Source organism: Netta rufina (assembly GCF_964035555.1).
Source record: "Netta rufina genome assembly, chromosome: 5".
Taxonomy (NCBI): domain Eukaryota; kingdom Metazoa; phylum Chordata; class Aves; order Anseriformes; family Anatidae; genus Netta; species Netta rufina.
The window spans coordinates 53,154,818-53,172,375 of NC_140128.1; the positions used below are offsets into that span (position 1 = coordinate 53,154,818).

The 17,558-nt window shown below is 37.3% G+C and overlaps 1 protein-coding gene across 1 annotated transcript in view; it reads left to right on the forward strand.

The window, feature by feature from the left end:
- The first annotated feature begins 2,134 nt into the window (after nucleotides 1–2,134).
- The window catches only part of WDR25 (WD repeat domain 25), a 62,856-nt gene continuing 47,432 nt past the window's right edge, over nucleotides 2,135–17,558 (forward strand). The window contains exon 1 of the mRNA XM_084287634.1: nucleotides 2,135–2,884. Within this exon, the coding sequence (XP_084143760.1) occupies nucleotides 2,168–2,884 (717 nt within the window). The 5' untranslated portion in view covers nucleotides 2,135–2,167. The remainder of the gene's footprint in view (nucleotides 2,885–17,558) is intronic.

Sequence of the window (17,558 nt, forward strand, 5' to 3'; positions counted from 1 at the left end):
TGCCCGGCGCGCTGATAAACGGGGAGCAGCCGCGGGACGCCGGCTTCCGGGGGCCGCCCCTCAGGTACCGGGGGCCGCGGCGGGGCCGTGGGGGGGCTCCTGTGGGGAGGCCGCTTTGCTCTTCCCAAAATACCGAGGCCTGCGGGGCTGTGTGTGGTGCCGGGGTGGGTTTATGTCGTCCGATGTGGTTTAGCAGCTTCTTGCAGTCTCCTGCAGCGAGGTGTTTGTTTCTTGTCCCGATACCTGCAAGGAGGTGCCCCCTGCTTACCTCAGAGCCTCGCGCTGCCTCTTGTCTGTGTGTGCTTGAAAATGAAATAAAGCGGTTTTTGAAAGTCTAACCCACTTGTATATCCTCATTCATAGCTTTCTGCCGGAGGTCAGCTTCTTACTGTGAGTTATTCACTTACATTGTGAATCTAGGTCGCGGTCTGTTTCCAGCCTTATGATACAAATAGTAACTACGTGCTGTAAGGTGCAGTCCTTCAGTGTTAGTACTCGTTTGGTGAGAACTGTCAAATAAAGCTGACTTGAAGGAAAAAGGATGCTTATTACTACTTTTTCTGTTTTTAAATGAGTTGTTCTGGAACACTTCTTAGTTATTTTTCCCTTTGAAATTGCTTAAGTGAAATGCTGTTTTAACAAATGAAGCTGTATTACTCAAAAAAAAAAAAAATCTCTTAGTTGTAAGTTGCTGAAGCTTACAACTATCATAAACCACAGATAAAGACAAAATGCCCTCTAGAGGGAGATCTTGGTGCTTTTATGTGCTAAAACGTTAGTAGCTGGGTTCCAGTTAAACATTCAGATCACTTGGAAAGGGCCTGATGTTGATCAGTGTGTTTGTCTGAATAGGGTTTGTGATTACCAACTTTGTTACAGAATACAGACCACAGCCTGTGATGTAACTGTGCTGTAGGTTAAATAAAACCTGCTCATTTTAACTCAAATAGATCTCATTGTGAAGTTAAATGAGTAATCCTTATAAGTTCCAGCATACTGCTCCAGCAGTAGTGTTTGTAGGACTTGTGGATTTGTGGCATCAACCCTGCAAATGCTTATGGACATACTGCCTTTCAGACAGCAGTCTCAATCCAGCTGCTTTTGAGAGTAGCTTCTCCAACCTAAATTGAAGATTTCAGAAACTGTTCTGGAAGTGTTGTAGGTTAAATCATTGTAGCATGATGAGTGCTCACAGCTGAGCAAGAAAACAAAGCAGAAATAGTAATTTAATATGCCATCTAATAAATTTTAGTAATTGAAGGGTAGCGGTGCTTTTCGATTGTAAACAGCAGAGGTTAAACATTATTTCAGACACCATCTATGATGTGAATGTAGCTAAACCTATTGTCCACATGTGCCACATAGATTTTGGAAAAAAAGATTTTTGGGATTGTTACAGTGGTAAATTATTCCAGGTTCCATATGCAATCTCAGCATGTGATTTCTTTTTCATAAAAGTTCTGAGAAAGTTAGCTCCACAGTAAACTTTATTTTCTATAAGTAAATGTGAGCAGTGAATTCAGTGTAGCTTCTGGCCTATGCCTGTTACGTTAAAGGCTGTGTAGAGCTACCTCTGGAGATAATGGGAAAAATTCTTTTTCCTGTAAGACTACCAAGTGGATCAAAAATACATTTACTGTTTTTAGTAGCCAATTGAACCCCTTCATGCTTAGCAGCATGGAAGAGTTGAAAGAAACTGTTACTCCGAAGTACCTGTAGTATTTGTATTATTATAAATGAACATCCTAAACCACTGCACCCTCTTGTTTATGTGCGAGGAGGAGGGAGTTGTCCTGCAAGTAAGGTGGAAGTGATTTGCAGTACTTACGCTGGAAGTTTGTTTTCCTTTCCACGCTCATTTTCTCCTTGTCTTGCAGTATGCAAATGCATCTCTGCAATGCATTAAAAATGTATGCAAAGTGCTTGGAGGCAAATGATGTTGCACCATTGAATGTACAGATGTGCTATAATAGAGGAATACATTCCAGGAATAAATGGGAATAAAATACTCATGGATTTTTTTAAGAAATGCATATTTGTATCTTTAAGTTACATGTATTGTGGAGTCCATAATAAATTGTGCTCTGAATGGTCAATTTTTCCTTGTAGATTGTTGCTTTGGAGATTCCAGCACTGAGATTTCTGGTGTCTGCTATATCGAGCCATAATGAGTTCATCACTGGTTGCTTATGATGATTCAGACCCTGAGGCAGAAACTGAAAAGACTGAAGTCCCCAGTACTTCTAGCAGACAAACAAGCCTTCCGAGTTCTTCTGTGAAGCCTGTTCAATACTTTGCACCTGGTAGTTTGAGAACAAAATCTACATATGAAATGCAGCCTACTGAGAACACTGACAATTTTGGCATAAGTATTGTTTGTGAAAATCTCACTGAGCATTATGCACCGAATAATAACACTGATTTGACATCTCCTTACTGTAGGAGAGCATACTCCAGCCATGCTGCATTATGTGTGCCCTACAAAAACTATGAACAGACATCAAGCTCTTCAAGAAACTCTGGAAATGGCACTTCCCAAAAGCGAGTGCATAAAGACAGTCCTACCACTATAAAAGGAATTAGACCGTATATCCCCAAAAGACTGCGTCAAGAAAATTCCAGTACCTGTGGAGAAAAAGAGTCTGATCCAGGTGAAAGCTCAAATTGTTATGTGAAGCAAGACGTATCAGGAGAGCAGACAGTGAGAAAGATATCTGAAATAATTAAGCCATATTTGGGATCCAAGTATAAATTTACTGAAATCCCCAAAAGCTTAGTGTTTCATATGTTTAAACACAGCAGTCCTGTTAATGAAATCCAGTGGTGTCCGGTACGAGAACAAAGTCACATGCTTCTCTCAGCTTCTATGGATAAAACAATCAAGGTAATGTAAACCAAGATGGTTTTTGGACTGATCAGCAAGCTTAAAAATGCTGTATTAAATAATGATCTTGGAATAGTGTATTTTTGGCAGTGTGTTTGGCAGTTCCACCATATTCAGAACTGGAGGAGATGCTTTTCTGTACCAGACCTCTTATGAACTCTCAGCTTAATGCTTTAATGTACAATCCTGTAATTTCATAATGTAAGCACTGTGGTGCAGGCTCTGCCTTCAGTCACTGAACAGCTGACTGCCAGCACTTTGCCAGGCCCAAGTAACTACAGCTACAGGTGCTATGCTGGGTCTTGTGCATCTTTCCTCTGAAATACAATGATGTTTTACATCGCAGAAAGGTGTCCTCTCATGATCTAAGGAGTCTTTCCATTTTAAATTTGTTTTAGGGGTTAACTACTCAATACTTACAGTGTATTTTCCTTCTGACTTCAGTGATTTGGTTTCAGTTCTTTGTTAACTTAGTCAATCCAGTAAGTCGTGTATAATCATAGGGTATCCTGAGTTGGAAGGGACCCACAAGGAATCATTGGGTCGAACTCCTGGTTCCAAAAAGGACAAAAAATCAGCCACTGTGTCTGAGAGTGCTGTCCAAATGCTTCTTAAGCTCCATCAGGCTTGGTGCTGTGACCACTGCCCTGGGGAGCCTGTCCCAGTGCCTGACCACCCTCTGGGTGCAGACCCTTTTCCTAACACCCAGCCTGACCCTCCTCTGTCACAGCTCCTTGCTGTTCCCTAAAACTTTCTTCTCAAATTTAGGGCTTTAAGTGAATCTTAATGCTTAGAGGCTGGCAGAACAGCCTTTGTATTAGCATATTTCTAAAAAAAATAAATAGAGGAGGGAACTTTAAAATGTAATTTGAATTCTGATTTGATATTGGTATGCCATTCTGATACTCCGACCACAATAAATTCTCACTAAGGTTGAGTTTTCTTTGCCCTTTTGATGTTTTATTTTTGTACTAAAGAATTGAGTTTCATTTAGTTTGTCTTCTATATGATTCTTCTTATCTTAGTGATGTTTCTTTTCTTTTCCCTTCTCTCAGTTTTGCCATGGGGCCCTGTGAAATAAGTGCTGACTTCACATCTCTGAAGCAGTGGTGTTCTCGAATCTCAGACATGGGTCTTTTTTTTTTCTTTCCCTCTTTAACGTCTTTTAAAGCACTGCTGTTCACAGAAAAGAAAATCCTATAGTATGAATAAAACTTCCTCCTCTCACTTGCTTATCTTTTCAAACTCTTATTCTCTTAATTTCACTTCTAGCAAGCATAACCTGTCATATTAGTGAATTTTGAATACTTTTACCTGTAAGGTAATTCTTTCCAAAGTATTTTTGTCCATCTTTTTCATAAAGATGAAACAGAAGAAAAAAGTACACTTGTTTTTCTTTGCAAGTCTTCCTTTATATACTGAATAGGTTAAAGCTTGATTGCTATCTGAAGAACAACCTTAGACAGAAAATATGATATGCAAAAAGCGCTGTTGGATGTTTTTGGCAAGCTGCATTGTATATTTGGGTTGTACAAAATTATATGTACTTTTTTATTTCAATATGTCTCAATTTGACTAAGCACATGTACGACGTTTTAAGATACTGCTTGTTCACCATCCCAGAGCCTTATTTCAGTGATGAGTGAAAGTAATTATAGATGTACTAAACTTGGTAAAACAATATAAATGAAAGTTGTCATTGCTATGTAAAATTATTAAAAAAAAAAAAAAAAAAAAAGTGAGTAATAGCCTGTCTGGTTTTTATTTTGTAAACAGGAAGAAAGGTTTATTCTTGTATTTACTAAAACAATATTTCCACCTCTGTTTGGAGGCAGTCTTTAACAGTAAAGCTGTTATTTGAAGGAATCTATTTACTTCAGGTGCCCCAAACTGTGGAAATTAAGTGTAAATGCAATGTGGTGATATTCACCACACTTCAGAGTATGGGAATCTAAAACATCAGTAAAGTGACAACATAACTGTTATGAAGCCTATTAAAATGCATCTCAGTATTTTGAAAGGTAAGCTGTAGAGAAATACCTAGAAAGAAATGCTTCTTACTGCTGTTTCTTACTGAGATTAAAGATTTAAGGTAGGAGCAGTAGCATCTTTGAAGTTTGTGCCTTTATACAAATACCTTTCGAGCCAGTAGAGGGCACAGTTAGATTAAACATTGTCTGGATGTTATGGAACTAATTTCTCCAACTTTCAAGGGTCATGAGCCCATAAATCTCTAATGACTCCGACAGCAGTGGTTTCTCTTCTGGGATTTTTTTTGGCTGTCTGCCATTGCCTGGAGTTGTCCATTTTCTGGTGTAAGCATAAAACAAGCAATTGAAAACACAGATGTAAATGTGCTATTTTATTTATTTATTTTTTTCAATCACGTACCTTCCTTCAGCTTTTCCTTTTGTTCTTTTTTTTTTCCAAAAACACCTGCTTGGAATTAGTAGTTTAAATGTAGGCAGTGGAAGCTTGTTCTTTTTTCCTTTTAATGGGAATATCCATAGTAACAGATACTCAGGATGTCTGCAGTATTTGAGCATCTGATTTGGATAGACTCAACAGTTAGAAGCCTAAAGTCCTCATACAATCGAGACAAGTAGGTAATCCAGAACCATAAAACTTTGTGCTTCCAGTTAATCATGTGAATAACTGAAAAATAATATTTTTGTGTAAGTATCTTGGATTCAGTCCTTAACTTCAGCCTATACAGCATGCTATTTATAGTTTGAAGATATCAGTCCAATATCAGTGGAGATTTCTCAGAACTGAGAGTTCTGTCTAAGAAGATCAGACTGTGGTGCTCATAGATCTTTTCATTTAATCAAAACTAAACTATACTCATAAGCAATTTTTGTATTACTTAGCCAAACAGTTTTGCATCTTTTATGTTCTTCTATGTTTAAATATTCTTCTCTTAAATTTTTCATCACAAACTAAGAACTTTTTTTTTAACATAGAGAAGAAAGCTAAACCCAAGTATTTCTGTCTTAATTTAGAAATCTTAATTTCTTTATTCCCATCTAAGCTATTATGAATAAATAATTATTGTATATTTTATGTTCCTTATCACACGGGGATATATCTGAAATATATAAATGGAACTGATTATGTTTTTTTGTATTATGTATGTATCCTGTTTAAATCTGGCAAGATAAGTCTTCCTTTTATGTTTGCCAAGTTTAACTAGTGTGCACTTTACCATCTTCTTTATGAATCGCTGTAAGTCATAGTACAATGTTTGCAAAAATTGAGTTGATGTTTTCAGTCTGTTGACTGAAGAATAAGCTAGTGTTGGGTAAGATCATCTGGAGTGCTTTGTGTAAATGTCTTACATATTTAGGAAGGAATGCTTCATAGGATTTTGTTTTTCCATAATACGTGTTTGTTCTTAATGATTTTTCTTTTTCGGTGTGTATGGCTGCATTTAAGAAAACAATCCAGTGAAACAGTTATCAACTGGTACTGTTGGAAAAAATCAGGTATCAGCTCAGTGGTGTAATACTCCAGAGTAAAACTCCTACCAGCAGATGGGGCCCTTCAGTATCTTGGGGATGGTAACTTGTAAGGGATGGTAATTATTCTTTTAAAGAATGGGAGATTTTAGTGTTTGCCTCCATTTTGTGTGTTGAAAGACATTACATTTAAAGTTTATGCATGTGTTGCTAAAGATACAAGTAAACTTCATAGGGACTTGAGAGTAAGATGCAACTTCACATGGGAAGCTATAGGTATTGTAGGTTAATTACCCACTATTCTCCCAATCCAGAAGATTTAGGAGAAATCTTCATGCTTTAAATTTGTAGGGAATGGAAAATAAAGTTATATTTAGGCTTTGGCAGTAGTTCTTTATCTTCAATTTTCTTTGAATTGTGAGCTTCCCCTTTCAAACGGGAAGCTGATAGGCTTCCTGCTTCTCTTGCCAGCTATCTAGGTTGGAAGCAGTGATTCAAATGAGTGTGGTAGTGCTCTTCTTTGCTAATGCATTCTAACTGAACTTTCAGCAGCTTGTTTCTAGTTTAAGTATGTATTTTAAGGATTCTAAACTTGATTGTCTTGATGTTTGTCTAAACTGATTCGATTCTTAGGATAATACTTTTTCCCTTTGTTTCAAAAACTGCTCTAACTGAAATTTAGGATCCTACTGCCACTTTTGGTTTTGTTAACTTAAACATAGAGGTTGTGATTTTAATATCTTGGCTAGTAATTTTTGTATAAATTTTGAGACTCAACACAGTTATTAAAGGTACCTAAGTTTTGTAGTGTGGATGTTAAGAACTTTCTGAAAATCGACCCTATTTAGTTATTTCTGGTTTAGAACCCTAAATATAAAATCCTAAATCACAGGTTGTCATTGAATACAGCAATTTGTCTTAAGTAGCAGGGTCTTGCCCAGCAGTCAGTCTCTAGTAGGGTCAGTAGGTAGATGCCGAGAGAAAATGAGCTTGGCAAAGATTTATGGTGCCTTCAAGTCCTCCTCTAGCCAGTGCTCATTTGAAAGTTAGGGGATTTCTGAGCTCCAAAGCATTTAATCTTTGTAATTTCCTAACTCAGTAGATCTCTGCCAGATACTTCTCTGCTCTTATGAGACTATCTTGTCTAAGGGTGCTAGCTCCAAGGTGTTATAGTGTTATATAACTTATACTGGTCAAATCTAATGTATGGATTTTGCTTTCTGGAGTGAATAAAACAATAATATAAGCAGCGTTTTTTTTTTTTTTTAACCCCAGATTTTCAAAATCTTTTATTCTTTTGTGGTAGTGTGTTCTGCAGGACAAAGATGGCATAGCAGTATATTCCATTAATTTGTTATTCTTGATCCTGCTGTAGCAGGCTGGAAGCAGTGGAACATGATAGCCCTATTCATCCATATGATGTGTGTGACACTCATGATGGCAATAGAGATTTTCTAGACATTACTGTTAACCATGTTCTGACATTTGTTTTCAAAACTTCTGCAAGCAATTCATTGGAAGAAGCCAGTATAGGTACTGTTCCTCATTGTTCTGCTACATGCCTGTCTGTTAATAAGGCGACTGAATTTAGGCTGCCAGCTTGCATCCTGTAAACTCACGTAGCTGTCAGATGGTTATAGCCTTGTCACCACTAGGCTAGATTCAAGCTGTTCACGGAGCAGGGTTAGATACCATGCTGCTAGTACCCCAAGCATTCTGATTTTTAGATTGATTTAAAAATCTGTGACAATGCTCCTTTAACTGTAGCTGATGCACAAAATGAGAATTTGGGGAGACTTTCTCTTAAATGCACGCATTACACTTTAATTGAAAGAACTTTCAAAGTGATCTGTTCAATGTCAGTACACTTCTAATACTGTATTGTAAAAGTAACACGAAGTTCTTCCCATTATCTTGGAAGAGGCAAAAGAAACTCATTTTGGAGACTGTACTGCTTACCTAGGTGTGTGGAAAAAGGCATTGTCATTCTCTTGTTGAAGAGGTGACTAAATAGCTTCAGTATTTCAGAATAGCCTGACTTTTCTTAATGGTGCCTTGTTCCCTTTTCTATTTAGAACGATGTATATTTTTTTTTTCCCAAGGATTTTGAGCTCGCTGATTATTAGGATGAAAGTACATTTATTTGGTACATGTGTGTATGGTAATACTAGTTTCTTGAGTGCTGAAAGCCTTTGTCAATATACCTTGGTATTTTTCTAAGGAAATTATTTCATATAATTTTTGCCCATAACGCTTATTTTATAAGAAAAGGGACATTATGCAGGAAGGAGTGTGCTTGACCATGAACAAAAGCTTCTGTCTGTGATTCTGTCTGGGTGATAATACAGGTCAGGAGGTAAGAGCCAGCTCTTAACCAACTGCTCTGCAAAAGCCATTAATGCAAGTTGATAAAGAACAACTCGGGAGGGTGGTGGATTTTGGTCTCTTCATCACAAAAATCTTGGTGGGGTTGTTACATGTTTTGGTGTGTTAATATCTAGATACGTTTGGAGATCGTTGTTACACGGAGATTTATTTTTTTAATTATTTTCTTGTTTCCAGCAATGCTGTTGTCAAGGAAACGGAAATCCTTGTAATGCCTTTGTTCACTTTCTCAGAATCCACAGCTGGAGATGACTTATATAGTTTTTATGATGTTCTTAGTAGTTGACACACTCTTGTGCCTCAAAGGATTTTTCAAAGGAGTGTGTTTCTTTGAGTATGAACAGCAGCATCCTGATATTTACACTGTTTGGTAGGCCACTGTTTTCTTTCCTTTTTCGTTAACAAGAACTAAATTCAGTACTCCTTTAGACAGGAATTTATCCTAATGCTTGCACAGAAATTGGTATTTTTGTTTGTTTGAACAAAAAAGGCCAAAAAGCAGTGAATATCTCAGCTTCTGGGTTACGTTTTCAGTTTTTAAGGGCATTTGTTTTACTTCTGCACTGGGTCTGGCTGGGATGGAGTTAACTTTCCCTGCTGTGGCCCATACAATGCTATGCTCTGCAGGTGTAGCTAGAACAGCATTGGTTTCACACCAGTGTTTTGCCCAAAGCTGAGGAATACTGGCACAGTATCAGGACTTTTTCTAATTCCCCCAGAGCCAGCAGGATGGGGGCAGGCAAGAGGTGAGGAGGGAACATCACCGGGGCAGCTGACCTAAGCCAGCCAAAGGGATATTCCGTGCCATATGGTGTCACACTCAGCAACAAAAGGTGGGAAAAGGAAGAAAAGGGGAGGGGTGGGCTCTCGTTGTGAAAACGTCTGTCCTCTCGAACACCAGCTATGTGCATTGAGGCCCTGCTTCAAGGACGTCATCAAGCATCACTTGTTGGTGAGAAGTAGGGAGTCATTTATTTCCTCTGCATTTCCACATGGCCTTTGCTTTTTTTTTTTTTTTCCTTTTTCCTTTAGTTACATTATTTAATTAACCATAATTTTCCCTTAATAATATTTTATTCATTTAATTAAATTATCCTTATCTCAACCCATGAGTTGTTTTTAACTTTTCTTCTTCCCTTCTTCTTCTGAGGAGAGGGAGTAGTTGTGGTGGTGATCAGCTGCCTAGCTAGGTAAAACCACCACAACTTCACACTTGGAAATGCCTCCTGAATTAGAGTCTCTGTGAGGAATACTAGAGGAGTACTTCATGCTGGAAGTGGTCTCTCAGTGAGACCTCTCAGTGAGGTTTGAAGATGTAGCTTTGGGGAAGACGAGCAGGGGAAGAATGATGCTTCATGGTACAGCTAACACACCTGTGTTTTCCAGAAGAAATGGGAATTACTTAAAGAAAAGTTCAGAAAATAAAGCTTTTCTGAAAGCAGTAGAACTAACGGAGTCTGGCTGTGTCTTGAGGCTGGCTAGCTGTGGATTTTCTTCAACTTCTCTGTCCTTCAGGGCTTCTGCCATGTCTTTCTTTTTTTTTTTTTTTTATTCAGCTGCTCAGTTTGATTAAACCTTGAGGGGCAATGAAGTCCTTCTCAGAACTCTGAAATTTGGTTGAGATTGAGTGAAGTGACAATAGGTGAGATGCACCAGAGATATGGCTCTTGGGTCAGTGCTATTTCACAAGCCGTTCTTTCTCCAGGAATCCAAAAGGATGGAGTATGACTATTGAATATCCTTAAAATGTCATGGAAGAAGAGATTCTGTTTCTTCATGTTATATAGAAGGATGTTTTTGGTCACTCATTAGTTACAGAAATATCAAAAATATTAAATGTTTGCCTTTTTCTTAGAAACCTGTCTGTTCTGAATTGCTGAGCTTTGCACTTCTTTTCTGCTAAGAGCTCTTCCAACTGTTTACTGTTTCTCTCTTATGTGGGCTTTAGCAGACAAGTAAGCAACCCTGTCCTCCTCCCAGCATAGCCAACCCATTAGCAGAGGAAAATGTTGGTGACAGAGATGGCAACGGAGCAGTGTCCCTAATGAAGCTTAACTGATAATGTCATAAATTAAGCCCTTCAATTACATGTCGGATCTCTGTGGACAGCTCTATGGAGCAGAACATCATCTGAGATGGGAAAAGCATATTGTGGTGTTATCTCCCTTCCAGATGCTTCAGTAATATTCCTGGCTGAAATGATTTTTGGAGCTTGGACAAAACAGAGGTAGGATAGTTTTATGTTCTCAAGTTGCTTTAATGCATTGTGGGAGTATCAACCTTATCACTGGTATAGAAATCCCAAATGTTTCTACTGTTTAATATAAATACTTTTTATATAAATAACACCAGTGTAAGTTTGCTTCTTTTCTAGAAGTCTTGCTTTATAGATGCCTTGTACATACTGCTATATATATATTAAAGAAATCTGCTAACAAACCTACAAGATATCTTATGACTTGGATTCCCTACCTCTGTTGGTCTGTGAATGTTGTCAAGGAAACAGATCTTTGAGAAGCTTTGCTCTACTTTTTTCAGGTTCTATAGAGAGATTACTTGTGTTGGATTTATCCAGCATCAGGAGCAGAGGCAATTTGCCTGAAGTTTCTATTACTTATAATATATTTTTGTTCTTGTCTCTCTCTTTTTTTTTTTTTTTCCTTTTTAAAAGACTTTATTTTTAGCATGTGTAAAATTGCTGCGTCTTTAAGCTTATAATATCAGTAAATGTACCAAAGGTTGTTACCTTTTGATTTTTAGATGAAGCCCAATAGAACTTTAATGGCAGTCTTATATATTTATGCTATAAAGACAAGTGTTAGTTATAGATTCCCTTTAAATTAAAGGGAAAAAGAAACATTAATGAAAACTTTGTTCTTTAGAGATCTTGCTTCACTACTGTGGAACTAATGACTTACCATCTTCTATCACACACATCATGTTTCATTGCAGTAATCCTCCATCTTCAAAGAGAAATGCATTTTGTGGCTGGTCTGGAACTGTTTGATTTGTCTTCCAGTACATGCATGATGGAACGTGCAGACTTATTTATTTTTTAACTTTATACCCAGCTACTGTTTTTAATCCCAGGACGTATCTAAAATGCAATTATAGAAACTTTCTACCTTTCTTAAATGTTTCAATTGGCTAATAGATTAAAGATAAGTGGTGTGGGAGAGAATGACAAATAACGAAGACTGCGTGTGCTTGTACGTTGTACATGTGCCAGCTGTGTATATGTGCCAGCTTGCTTTATAAAGTAAGATTTTTGAATTTATCCTGTTCTCTAGGCTTGTTGCCTTTTTCTAGATTAACATTTCTTCACTAAAATAATTTTTCTTATTGCAAATGTTGCGATTAGTGGCTAGAATGTAATTTTGCCATGTGAGCAATATGTCTTCCTTAATGATACGCTTAAGGTTGTTGGTGGAGAAATAGCTTGCTGCAGATTTAGTTAGTGGTGTTACTGACTGGTTATTGAGGTTTCTGCATGCTATATATAGAACTGGCCTGGAGCTGCTCAGGGAAAAATGTAATTTGTAACTACAAACTATAAGCAGGTAAATCTATAAGGCTATTATAGTCCTACAGCTTAATCGTCTCATATACAGATAATTGAAAAAGTCCTCCCAAAAGTGCTTACTTTCTCATAAGGAAATTTCTCTAACAGTTTTGAGTAAGCATTTAAATTTGAGAACTCTACATTTTTTAAACAATGTTTTTGTATTTGTGAGGAGAAATAAGTGGCTAATGTAAGGACATTAATTTAGAGAGGAATCAGCATGATAAGGTGATGTGCGTTACTAGATTGTATATTTCTGATGACTTATTTCCTTGCTTTCTTGTCTGTTCACTTTCTTTTCGGTGACTCTGTCAGACTCCCTAACCAGACTTTTCATGTCTTCTTACTCTTTCTTGATGATATTTCTTGCTTATTTCCTTTTTGCTTTTTCTGGAGCTTCTGAGCTTCTAGCTGCTTTCTGCTCCAGCTTGGTGTTTGTGATACCAGCTTAATCAATAAGCATTATCTGGAAGACTTTTGTGTAATTGCTTGCATACACAAATGATTTGTTTTGTATTTTATTTAACCTTTTCCATGTATTGTGGTGTCTAAACTCTTGTAGTCAACCTGGCTGTAAGTAGGACTTGTTATTCATAGTTTCTTCTGAAATCTTGCTTCTGTGTGATGGATTTGGGGTATACCATTGGGTGCAGCTGGCTTTTGTTACTGAAAAAAATAATAGTTGTAATGAAAAAGTGACTTGAGCAAGCCAACTGATATATGGTGGAAGTTGGCTTTCAGATGGTTATTTTAAATCATTATCTGTACACTGTCCCTCATAGTTAGATATTACTTCAAATCAATATGAGCAATAAGGATGAAGCAACTGCTTCTTGAAATAAGAGAGTCAACCAGTTTATGTTGGTGATGGGACAGAATTTGCTCATGAATTGGGATTAGGCTATTTTTCACGGGTAGAGATTTGTACTCAAGCACAACATTATTTTTAGAACTGTTGTAGCAATGCAATTATTATGTGTATAATAGCAATGCAATTATTATGTGCTATTGTAGAAATACATGTGCACTGTTAGCAGTATCTGGCAAGACTGTGCTGTAGAACAGCTGCCTTTCATCTGATATTTAGGTTTGGCAGAGTTTGGCCACTAGCTGTTGTCCCTGCTGTGTCATCTTCTCCCAGTGGATCATGTGCAAGAAGGAGACAGCTTAAATTGCTTCTTTTAGGTTTTTGTGTTCGTGCTTAATTGTTTTATTGACTGCGTTTATAAAAAAGATGGTTATCTGATCATATTGATATATGTAGCTGTATAAAAGGCTGTAGAGTGCCCTTTGGTGAATCACAAGTTTAATATAAACACAGTAGCATAATATAGGAATACAGTCCAAACAGGTATGTTTTGAACTTAAGCTTCAGTTAAACAGTGACTATTAATGCAAAAACAAACAACTCCCCCAAAGGGTTGGTAAATGGCAGTTTTCTCCCTCTGTTTTCTGAAATAGCTCACATGTCAACAGCAAATAGATATGCAGTGTTTCAGAAGCTGGTAGTGTAGTTGCTAAGACTGTACTTATTCTCTGAATAGAGCATCATTTCTTACTCCAGTAATGGATGTACAAAATCTGCGGGGTGCAAGTAAGTCTTTGAATGTATCTATCCAGGCCTTAATTACCCTGTAGGAATCGAGGATGCTTACCACGATGTACAATTTGCCTCTGAAGCACTCTAAGTCTGAAATTGAGGTGTTTTAACAATTACAAGGAATCCCCACTTTTAATAGAGCATAGATGTATGTGACTTGGAAGTGATTGATGCTAATGAATATGATACATTGAGGTGAAAGGAAAATCAGATTATTTAATAAATGGCTATAGCAATTTAGCTAATCATCTCCTGGGGAGTTATAATACATGTACTCTTCTCCTGGAGTTCTTCTCCTATGCCTGCTGGCAAGATATTGATTGCTTAAGTGTTTTGGGCACAATTATTAACTGCTAGTGACCACTACTGTGACTGTGCTTTTAGGTATTTTGAATCTGTTATCATTCTTAATGTGCTGTTATTACTGTGACATTGATGAGAAACAGCCAAATGCATGCCATGTTATTCTTCTCCTATATAGTACAGCAATAGAAAATTTGGTGTTCTGAAGTCACCTATAAAAGTTACTTGTCATTATATATTAATTTCCCTTGTATTACTTCATTTACGTGCATCAAATGGTCTGCTTTAACCATGTCATTCCAAATATGCCCAATATTGTGTATAAAGTAGTTTATTTATCTGAAGTGAATTTTGTATTCTTTCTCAAGCCAGAAATTTAGTATATGTGGTATACAGTTGGGGATGGGGACTTAAGTGCTTTTGTTGTACTTGGCTTCTCCTTCTGCCAAAATATTTCCCACTTTTCATATTGTACAACAAACCATAGCTTAAATCATGAACTGATTTACGAATATATTGTAACTTCTGCTTTTTTTCATCTTCCAGGAACTTTCCATTTGAGATGCATCTACAGGGTTAGCCATATTGATGATTAGTCACAAACCACTTAAAGGGTAACTGCAGAATAGGTGCAAATTCTTCGCTTTGTTTTGGTGTGTGAGGGGAAGTTACTTCTGTTGTGCTGTCTGCCCAGCACAGATGTATAAATGCTATATTGTTTTTTGGTGAAAAATTAATCTGTATAAGTATCTTCCATAAGGTTAATAATTTATGGAGAATCTGTGGTTCAATTCAGGAGTGATTATCTCAGAATCCTTCTGCACAGTAAAGAACAAACTATGTTAAAAGATGGCAGTCAGTGGCAGAAATACTTCGTTGTGAAAGGCAGATTCTCTGATAAAGCAATGATTTTAAGTATCCTTTAGCTACTTATTTACAGACTGCCTTTTATGTGAGCTTTGTAATGTAAAGTTTGCCTGTTTTCAGAGGGGAAACAACAAAAAAAATCTCTAGCTTGTGGTGCTTTTTTCTTGGCTTCCTGCCTTTTTCAGCATTTGGTAAGAATACCCCTTTTTCTGCAAATAGTGTAATCTAGCTAAAACAGATTGTTTGGCACAGATAATTAAAATATCACATGAAGTCTGATCATATGAATCTTACTGTTTGGTCTGCTTTGCCTCAACTGTTCTTGCAACTTTTGTTTGATATTGCGGCTGAAAATTTCTGGTGTTTCATTCAGAGTGCCTAATACCTAGTGTTAGACTCAAGGCTCCTTCAGTATCAGTTTCCATATTACTTCAGAGATTACTTGATGTGGATTTTTAAATGATTCTAGTAAGTAGCACGTGTAGTCTGCATGTTGGGTTATGATCTGCATGGTACAATACTGTCATGCCATCTGTGTAGAGGAGATGAATTTCCATAGTGAAAAACATGTTTTAAAATGTTATTTTCCTCTTAATTTGCTGTAACTTCTGTTTTGAGTATCAGAAATTTACACATTTATTCCACTGCAATATCAAATATTATTATCTTGCCATAGTTCTGCAGTTTTGCTTCTTATTTATCCCTTCTATTTCCTAGCTGGATTGTTCTAAAAAGCAATACCCCTTGGAGAGCGCCCAGCTTCTCTGAGGGGATTAAAATCTTCAGGAGCTTTAAGGATGTGTACCATAGCAGCCGGCCTTCCATTAGTGCCTGCTTGGATGACCTGACTTGCTTCAGGCTAATATTTGCTTGGTGATGGTGTAACGTAACCTCCTGCTGCTGGCTTTATTCTGCTGACCGCTTTGTGTGGGACTGGAAGTGGTTCACACACAAGTTTCCAAAAGTGACTGTTACTGAATTTTGACCAAGTATTTCAACAATATCTTCTGGAGTTCTTACATAGAATGCAGAAGGGCAAGAAAGATCTGAACCCTTGAGATATAAGAAAGTCTTATTCCTTCACTGCATTTCTTTTCCTGGATAAGCCTGAGTAGGTTGAGCTTTTTTTTTTCTTCCTGAAATGTGCCTTTAGCACTGCTTATTGGAGAACTACAGTTGTGATTTTGTTGACTACTTTGGCCAAAGATCACTTTTATCTGAACTTGTGTCTTCAGTAGGAGTATGGCAACATGGTCATAATTCTCACAGTTGTTAATGTCCAGAGACTTTTCTTGCTTTCTCAGTCCATTTACAGCTTAAGAAAACAAATATTGGGGAGGATAGGTAACAACTGGATCTCTTGACAAAACCCTTCTCAGGTACAGAATTGGGAATTTGAGTTATATGCACTGCTTTGGGTGGGGTGTTGTCCCTTCACTGATGGGCAAAGGACCAGTGCTTTCTTGGAGGATGACACCCTCCTGAGCAAAAAAAACGGCTGGTTGCTGTTAAAAGCAGAGTGCAAAGGCAGGGTTTAATGACCTGCAGCATGGAGCATCTCATAATCTTGTCTGTTTTCCAGGCAGTTGGTACTGCTGACATTTCTGGTGCACCTTTGAAACAGAACACCAAATGTGTGTTTGTTCATGTAGGCAGCAGCGGTACCCATCTTTTCGACAATGAACAAGGTCAGGCATTTCTTGGCACTACATGTTTTTTTTTCAGAACACTAGACTTCTTAAAGAAACTTTTCACTTCAATTTTCTCTGCAAACATCATTCTTGGCAATTTTTTTGTCAGGGTAGGCATTTCAGTTATAGAATAAAATTGTTAGTAAAACTGGATTGAGAGATACAGACCCATAGGACGTCCTTAAAACATGCAATTATTCACACTGTTATTTTGACTGATTAAATCCTCTATGACAAATAGTTCATGAGCAATAGAGGAAACTTAATCTATTGCACTTTAGAATGCTGCCAAAATGTTTCTTCTACATCTTGGAGTGCATTATTCATTAATCTCTTTCCTAGTGGAAGGAGGCTTTCTTTACTCTTAGAAGAATAAAGGATAAAATGTCAAGGCATTACTGACACCCTGTTCTTGGGGTCAGTTTTTTTTCCCCTATTTTCAGGTTTTCTTCCTGGAAGTGTTGATTATGGCCAAGATCAATGTTGATGCTCAAAGGCTCCTTCCTTCTCTAAAGCCAGTAACAGTTATGACTTTCTTCACCAATAGAATCATGTCAATGCACTATCTGATGTTAACATTCTTGTGCTATATTTCATCCCTGTAGTTTGACTGAATTTATGTTTTCCTAATGACCTTGACTCAGCTGTAAACAAAACAGAAGAAAATATACAGCCTAATGTGGATGGTATCCTTAGTATGCGCAGTAGTGTACTCCTGGCTTCACAACAAGTATTTTCAAACAACTATCACACACATCAGTCTTATGAATGTGTGTGTAATTAGGGGAGCCCAATCATTTTTATTTTT